At 55.8% G+C, this 7,934-nt stretch overlaps 2 protein-coding genes across 2 annotated transcripts in view; one reads left to right on the plus strand and one right to left on the minus strand.

The window, feature by feature from the left end:
* The window catches only part of LOC100549639, a 5,565-nt gene extending 1,567 nt beyond the window's left edge, over positions 1 to 3,998 (plus strand). Inside the window, exons 3-10 of the mRNA XM_010721925.3 lie at positions 275 to 560; positions 860 to 996; positions 1,238 to 1,414; positions 1,607 to 1,838; positions 1,949 to 2,101; positions 2,712 to 2,821; positions 3,155 to 3,260; positions 3,715 to 3,998. Coding sequence (XP_010720227.2) covers positions 275 to 560; positions 860 to 996; positions 1,238 to 1,414; positions 1,607 to 1,838; positions 1,949 to 2,101; positions 2,712 to 2,821; positions 3,155 to 3,247 — 1,188 coding nt within the window. The 3' untranslated portion in view covers positions 3,248 to 3,260; positions 3,715 to 3,998. The remainder of the gene's footprint in view (positions 1 to 274; positions 561 to 859; positions 997 to 1,237; positions 1,415 to 1,606; positions 1,839 to 1,948; positions 2,102 to 2,711; positions 2,822 to 3,154; positions 3,261 to 3,714) is intronic.
* Positions 3,999 to 4,895: 897 nt separating this feature from the next.
* Positions 4,896 to 7,934, minus strand: part of ABHD11 (abhydrolase domain containing 11) — a 3,403-nt gene continuing 364 nt past the window's right edge. Inside the window, exons 2-6 of the mRNA XM_019621938.2 lie at positions 7,691 to 7,922; positions 7,428 to 7,601; positions 6,877 to 7,047; positions 6,501 to 6,682; positions 4,896 to 6,202 (exon numbers count right to left, since the gene is read on the minus strand). Coding sequence (XP_019477483.2) covers positions 6,064 to 6,202; positions 6,501 to 6,682; positions 6,877 to 7,047; positions 7,428 to 7,601; positions 7,691 to 7,922 — 898 coding nt within the window. The 3' untranslated portion in view covers positions 4,896 to 6,063. The remainder of the gene's footprint in view (positions 6,203 to 6,500; positions 6,683 to 6,876; positions 7,048 to 7,427; positions 7,602 to 7,690; positions 7,923 to 7,934) is intronic.

Consider the following 7,934-nt stretch of genomic DNA (forward strand, 5'->3'; position numbering starts at 1 on the left):
GCAGCCAATGGTGGGGGGCAGTGGGGGTGGGCTGGGGGCTGCTTGGATCCTGCTGGCCCCGCTGAGCCTCACACACCACAGCACTTGGCAAGGGCCGCGTGTCCCGGGCAAGGATCCGTGTCCTGCAGCACTTCCTGACAGGAGACGGGGGTGGTGGCATGGGAAGCACACTGGGGTTGGTGTGGGGAGCACCAAGGGAGGAAGCGGGAAAGGGAACAGCAGGAACGGAGGTGGGAGGGCTGGAGCTACGTGGGGCGGCTCTGGGTGCTGACAGGGCTGCCCTCCAGACCAGGAGCTGCTGAGAGCACGTGCCGACTTTGTGGGCCGCGTGAGGAAGGCTGTGATCTCCAATCTCCTGGATGAGCTGCTGGCCCACAAGGTGCTGAACCAGGCAGAAGTGGATGAGGTGCAGGAGGCCAACCCAGTGACAACCGACAAGGCCCGGAGCCTCATAGACACCGTACGCCTGAAGGGCCCTAGGGCCAGCGCCATCTTCATCGACAGCCTCAGGAAGCACGACTGCAACTTGGCGGAGCAGCTGGGACTGAGTGCTGGTGCAGGTGAGAGGCAGGGCCGTGGCCTGCCCAGGCCGTGCTTGGGCTTCCAGTGCTTCCTGTGGCATGCTGGAGGGGGCCCTGCCTGCTGGCCCAGGCCCAAAGCCATGGGGCGGTCAGGAAATCCCATTGTCACTGTGCTGTGGCAGTGGGTACCTCTCACCATGTGGTGACAGCAGGGCTCTCAGGTGGCTGCCCCCTGTAGGAATCCACCATGGGGCAGAGATGAGTTCTGCTTGCCCCCCATGCACTGTGACAGCCCCCTCTTACCCTTTCCAGTGTAACCGTGGCCTTTGTGCTTGCAGAGCCTCCTGGTGCACCGCCGGCTGCCCCCAGCACTGCAGGCTCCTCCGCCCCCCCCGTTAGCAGCCAGAACCTGCAGTGGATGCAACAGTGCACCCAGAGCGAGTACCAGCGCATCAAGGAGGCAGAGGGAGATCAGGTGCTGTGGGTGGAGGAGATGAGAGAAGGGCTGGAGCATGGAGCAGCCTCTCTGTCAGAGGGGGCAAAGGCTGCCAAGGGTCCTCTGCAGTCAGTGAGCGGGGCAGGAGATTTGGGAAGATGCCCCAGGGCCGGGGAGATGTGGGTGCTGCATATGTAGGCCTTTGCTGCTATAGTTGCCTCCCTAGAGAAGCCTCCTGCACCCACTCACAGATGTGCATCAGCTTGTTCTCTCATCACAGATCTATGACATATACCTGCCACGGGAAAAACGAACCCGTAGGGCCTTGCTCATCTGCAACACCAATTTTGAGCACTTGAGCAAGCGGGACGGGGCTGACGTGGATGTGAAGGAGATGACAAAGCTGCTAGAAGGACTGGGCTACAATGTGGAGTGCCATGAAAACATAACTTCCCAGGTAAAGGAAGTTGCAGAGACCTTTGTGTGCAGTGGAGATGGGGGCTCAGGGCAGACATGGCTGTGAGGGATCTCAGGCACCACAGGAACAATTCTGTCCCCAGTGGCAGTGGCTCCTGCTCACAGCTGGCAGCTGGATCTCCACACAGCTGCTTGCAGGTGGCTGATGCCCCTTTTTCATGGTGTTTTGCAGGAGATGATCACAGTTATGAAGAAGTTTGCAGATCACAAAGATCATGTGACCTCTGACAGCACCTTCCTGGTATTCATGTCACACGGAGTCAGCACTGGGATCTGCGGGAACAAGAGTGATGGGACCACAGACATCCTCTCCTTCAGCACCATCTATGAGAATTTCAACAACAAGCACTGCAGGGCGCTGGTGGGCAAACCCAAAGTGGTTATTATCCAGTGCTGCCGTGGAGGTGAGTCCCTGCTGCAGGGTGCCTGCCAGGTGAGCAAGCCAGTCAGGCTCACCTGGGCACAGGCTGGGTTTGGGGTACGCCATCACTGACAGCTGGCCCTGCCTTCCTAGGCAACGTAGGATCTGTGATGATATGTGACTCCATCGACCCTGAGACGCCCACTTTCACCTCGGACGGCTTTAGGACTGTACAGCTGCAAGATCGTAAAATCAGAAAAACTCACCTGGAGAGTGATTTTGCCACTTTATATTCCTCCACACCTGGTAAGCAATTCCACGGAGAGAGTTCTCCTGTCTGAAGGAAGGCAAGGGAATGGGCAGGTCTCCCATTCCCCACCCCATCACTCTCCCACACCTCCTTCTCAGAGTGGGTTGACAAGGTCCCCTCCATTTGGTGGCCTGGCACGCATTGCTCAGGCATTGCTCCAGCAGCCTCTGGAGAGTGCAGCATCCTCCCAGTGTCAGAGTACACAGCCACTCCCAGATCCTTTTCTGGGTGAGTGCTACCATGGCTAGAGTTCTGTGCCTTCGCTCCAGCCTGTGCATCTTCTTCAGCCCATTTATCTCACTGTAGTGGCTAGCTGGGAAAGTTGTCTTCTCCTTTGGAAAGTTTGGCTAGGTCACAGATGGCTCCAGGCCATGCAGACATGCATGCACTGACAGCGTGTCTGGGAGCAGGGAGAGCAGAGAAAATATCACACCCAGCATTCCAGGAAAGCTCTGTCCTTTTCTCATTCTTCATCCTGTTGGTCAGGTGGGCCATCTGCAAAGATCTCAGAAGGTGTCCCAGTCTCCTGCCCTAGCACCCTGTGTAGATTGCTGCTGCCATGGGGAACACCAGTGGAATGACACTTAGCATCTTCTGTCTCCTCAGATACTGTCTCCTGGAGATGTCCCAAAAAAGGTTCTTTATTTATCCAGAGACTGGTGGAGCAATTTCGAAGCCATGCCTTTAACAGTGACTTGCAGGAGATGTTCCGAAAGGTGAGGCTTTGTAGTTAAATGCAAATGCAGCCATGCCAACAGGTAGAGATCCTGCTGTAGGAACAGGGGCCTGCTTGCAGCTCTGGCCAGAACAGGCTTTACTCTGCAAATCTGGGGAGCAGGCTGTGTCCTAAAAGGGTCCAGGTGCTCAGGTTTGGTTCTCTGTGGGGATCGGTGTCCTGCTGTGGGGCAGGCTTGTGACAGCCTGCTGGGTTGGTGCAGCCCATGGCTTCCTTTGCACCAACTCACCTCCTGATGCCCTGCACTGCAGCCATGCTGAAAAGGGAATCGCTTTCATTTTCCTGTGTTCTCTTCCTCTCTCTCTCACTCCAGGTCCAACGTTCCTTTGAAAACTTTCCTCAGCAGTTGCCAACACAAGAGAGGACTACAATGCTCAAGAAGTTCTATCTCTTCCCAGGCCTCTGATCTCCTGCCCAAGGTGAGTTTTTCCACTTCACATTTCTGCAACAGCCTCTTCTTTGTGCTCCACATCTGGTACTTTGTCAGTGGGCAGGAGCAATTCTCCATCACACCTTGGCTCCAGAGCACACAGCTCGGGCTTTGTCCCAAGGACTTATGTGCTGCATACAGGGGCCTGACTCCCCATCTCCTGCTGCTCTAGAAGATGGTTGCTTGAGGAAGTCATTGCAGCAGCCTGTGTCTCAGGAGCTTTTTTTGTTCTAATGTTCCCCATGGGTTAAGAAAAAAAAAAAAAGACATGGATGGAGAAAGTGTTTGAATTTGGGACTAACACAGCAGAAAGCTCAAGCTCAGAGAATGCAGTGGTGCTGCAGAGATGTACTTCAGAAAAGGAAATGAAAAAAATAGAGGCCAAAACCAGCTCTGCAGAAACAGTGAATCTCTAAACCGGCTTCTTTTTCTCCCTCTGCTAGGCAGCTACAGAGCCAGAACAAAACAGTCTTCAGTCTGCTCTTCTTCCTCCCTTTTGAGGCATCTGAACAACCTCAAACTGACCAAATTATTGCCAGGGAGCAGCGAAGATACTCAGCAATAGAACACTACACACACACCTGGACAACATCTCTCTTTACCACCCCAACAAGGGCTGTGAATCAAGCATCTCCCCATTTGTGGCAGATACCATCTGTCACTCTGAGAGCCACTTCTGCCGTTTCTAACTCGACTTGTTGACTAATAAAAGGATTAGAACACAGAACAGCACCTCTCCTCTGCTTCTAGCCTGTGGTGATGGGTGGTGGTCAGCAGCAGCTGCTGTGTTGTCTTCTTAGGGACAGCTGTGAACAGACAGGAGGTCATGAACCAGAATTGAGGGAGGAGGGGGCAGCCAGCTTGGGGGGTGGCTGGGCTCCTAGAGAACCCACTACTGCTCGGTGTGCATCTGCTCTCTGTGCTGGTGGGACGCCCTGCTCTGTTTTCTGCCTCTTCCATCCCTCCTCACCCAGAGCTGTATGAGAGCTTCGCTTTGTCCTTGCAGCAATGCTGCCTCGTGCCCTGGTGTCCCTGCCTACCCCCAGTTTCTGCCCCGTGTGCTCTCCAGGTTCTCATCTCCTTGGGTTGAACCTGGAGAGAAGGTGAACGCAAACCCCTTCCACATGCAGGCCCCAAGCCCAAAGCAGAGCAGGGTGGGTATCCTTGCTCCCACGGCTCCTTCCTCACAGCTCCCTTCTGCAGCCCATGGCACGGCCTTCCTCTGGAGGCAGCTTCCTCCATGTCCTCCCACTGCCTTGGAGGTAGTGGAAGGATGTGATTCCCCGTCTGGGAGCTACGAAGGATCCTTCGGTCAGAAATTCCCAGTGTCACCGTGCTGTAGCAGCGTTCACCTCCCAGCAGGGCTCTCAGGTAGCTGTTCCCTGTGGGGCATCCTGCCCCCCATGCACTGTGACAGCCCCCTCTGTCCTTTCCAGTGTAACCACAGCCTTTGTGCTTGCAGAGCCTCCTGGTGCACAGACTGCCAGACTCATTTCTGGAATGTTCTGAAGAACTGAGCCTCCTCCTTGGGAGGCGGGGAGGTGAGGCAAGCACATAAAAGGCAAAAGAATTATGCAACATTTCTGGATCCAAGGGTGGTGGTTCTCTTTTCTATCTTTGTCTGTTTCTCTCTCAAGTTGTATGCAAATGTAATCATTAGCTTACTGCTAATAGGGTATTTCTTATGTAGCACCAATAATTATGTTTCTCAGGCAAATATGAAGCTACCTTTTGGCTGAATAAAATTGTTAACCACTGGTTAGTGTTGATTCACCTTAACTGACCCCAAGGCAATCCGTACATTACCTAGGGTTACTCAGAGTTGAGACCTCGCAAACTCGGAGGGGTCCTCCAGGCTCCCTGTGAACAGCCAGGTCCATCAGTGGATGCTCCCCAAGTACACAGAGGGACTTCAGGTGCTGTGAAAAACACAACTGTTGAGCATGGATCTGCTCCCTGTGCTGGTGGGACATGGACTGCTCTGTTTTCTGCCTCTTCCATCCCTCCTCACCCAGAGCTGCGTGAGAGCTTCACTTCGTTCTTACAGCAATGCTGCCTCATGCCCTGGTGTCCCTGCCTACTCCCAGTTTCTGCCCCGTGTGCTCTCCAGGTTCTCATCTCCTTGGGTCGAACCTGGAGAGAAAGTGAACACAAACCCCTTCCACATGCAGGCCCCAAGCCCAAAGCAGAGCAGGGTGGGTATCCATGCTCCCACGGCTCCTTCCTCACAGCTCCCTTCTGCAGCCCATGGCACGGCCTTTCTCTGGAGGCAGCTTCCTCCCACTGCCTCGGAGGTGGTGGAGGGAAGTGATTTCCTCTGGAAGCCATGAAAGATCCTTAAATCTGCATCTAACAGCACAGCTGACACCTCCCACCACCGTCCCCTTCAGTAAGTCAGAGCCTTTTCCTGCGCCTATCAGTGCTTCCCTTGTCCACAGCCACATCCAAACCATCCTCTGCCTTGGCATAGATTCAGGTTTATTGCAAATGCTGCAAATCACTGTCAGTTCCACCACCAGGTGGAAAGGTGGTAGGAAAAAGAGAGGGCTCTCCTGCCCCCTCCTTATGTCCAAAGCACTTGGGTGCATGTGGACCATGTCCTTCGCCAGTGTCACCCTGTGTCTCTGGGAGGTGGCAGGAGGGCTGGGCTTCTGCTCTGGCTTCATGCGAGCAGGGATGGGAAATGTCCTCAGACCGCAAAGGTGGCAGCTGCTCTGGGCTGATCCTCTTCTTGCTCTGCCCAGAGCTCCTTGGGTCCCATGTGGTGCTTGCAGGAACACCGGTGGTCAGCACTATGGTGATGGCAAGAAATTGAGGACAGCAGTAATGAACTCTTCAAACTTGTCTTGATGGACTATGTGGCCTGCGCCTTCGATGAACTGGACATCTGCTTTGGGGAAGAGGCGCTGGATCTCTGGGTAGTCTTTGGAGCTGCAGGACAAGGGAAAACAGCATCAGAAGTGTGGTCAAAGGTCCACCCAGATGCTTTCCTCCACCTGCTGCAAGCAGAGTCTCAGGTCTGACCACATCCTCTTCGTCACTGCTAGGAAAGCCTGGGGCTCCCTCAGGCTCCACCTCACTCTCCAGCACATTGGTGTCACTGGCTGCTGGAGGCACAGAGCTCACTCCAAGGCCTTCACTACCTCAGTGCTTCCTCCCAGCCTCAGTAGCTGCAGAATGGTACAAGGAGTCAAACCACAGACTTTGAACAGCTTGTCTTCAGCCTCACCTGATATAGGGCGATTTGGATCCTCCCAAAAACAATGCAGGGCCAGGATATGGCTTATGGAAGACAGGGAAGCTCATGATATCTGCAAAGTGATGGGAAATAGCATCCAGGTTCACTCTCCAGATGTAGCGGCCCTCCACCTCCACCAGGTTGGTGAGAAGAAACTGTCTCAGCTGAGGGTCCTGCCACAAAAGGGGAACGTGCCAGTGGATCACACACATTTTAGTGAGAGCAATGAACCCTTGGGATGTCCTACCCATCTCACAGCTCATGCATGTCATGTTCCCCAGTACCCCTGCAGCCTTTGTGACCCAGCTGCTCAGATCCCAGGAACAGGCTAGAGGCAGAAGCCCCTTCTAGGAGAGGGATTTCCCACCTGTACCACGGAACTCAGCTGACTGTCAGCCAGCTGGCGGGCTGCAGAGCGGGTCAGACCGGCCGGGATGTTCACTGACTTCATGGCAGAGATATAAGCAGGGAACTCAGAGATAAGCGTGGTTGAGGTAGGACTGATGTCTACGGAGATAAGACGCTCCACCAAGTCTGGCTGGGGACACAGACAGAGCAGACTGAATGCGAGCTGAGATCTCCCAGCCCTGCTCTGAACAGTGAGGCCAGGCACAGCGCACTGCTCCCAGCAAGGCTCTCTGAAGGCTTTTAGCTTTCTCCTGCCCCACTAGATAGCTCCACAAACCCTTCCTTGAAGTCTTACTTTCCTGCATCTCCGTACATGAGACCTCTGAGCTCCTGTGCAATTGGTGCCGGCGTGGTGGGCTGAGAGCAGAGCCCTGCAGCCCAGCTCACAGCTCTGAGCAGGGCAGTGCTGGGGACACCGTGGGCTCATGGCCGCATCAGCACTGCCCTTCTCAGCGCCACCTCCAACACTCATGGAGCCCCATCCTACCACCAGGACCCCCAAACACCCACCCGCTGCAAGGCCAGCACCATGGCCGTCTTGCCACCCATGCTGTGTCCCACGAGGATGCACTTGTGGATGCCCAGCTGGGTCAGGAGGTGCTGCACGTCCAAACTCATCGCCTCGTACGTCATCAGCGGGCTGTGGGGGCTGCTGCCATGGTTTCGTGCGTCCAGTGTGAGCACCTGCCCAGCCAGGGAGTACTGCATCACCCGGGGCGGGCACTGCTCGTGGCCCCCGGACCTGTGGGACTGCCTGTGAAGCTGGGGCTCACCTGGCCGCCAACACGCCGCACCAGTGCCTTGGCCACCGTCTGGAAGTTGCCGTGGTTGCCGAAGATGCCGTGGAGCAGCACCAGGGGTGGGCGCGTGCCTCGGATTCCAACCTCGGCGTGGGCCAACGGCACAGCCCTGCGGGGAGCGGGAGGGAGGGCTGGGAGCAGTGAGGGGCGGGGCCACGCCGAGGGGGCGGGGCCGCGGAACAGTCGGCGCGGGTTGGGGGCGGGGCTACGCGAGAGG

Source organism: Meleagris gallopavo, chromosome 21 (assembly GCF_000146605.3).
Source record: "Meleagris gallopavo isolate NT-WF06-2002-E0010 breed Aviagen turkey brand Nicholas breeding stock chromosome 21, Turkey_5.1, whole genome shotgun sequence".
In the NCBI taxonomy this organism is placed as follows: domain Eukaryota; kingdom Metazoa; phylum Chordata; class Aves; order Galliformes; family Phasianidae; genus Meleagris; species Meleagris gallopavo.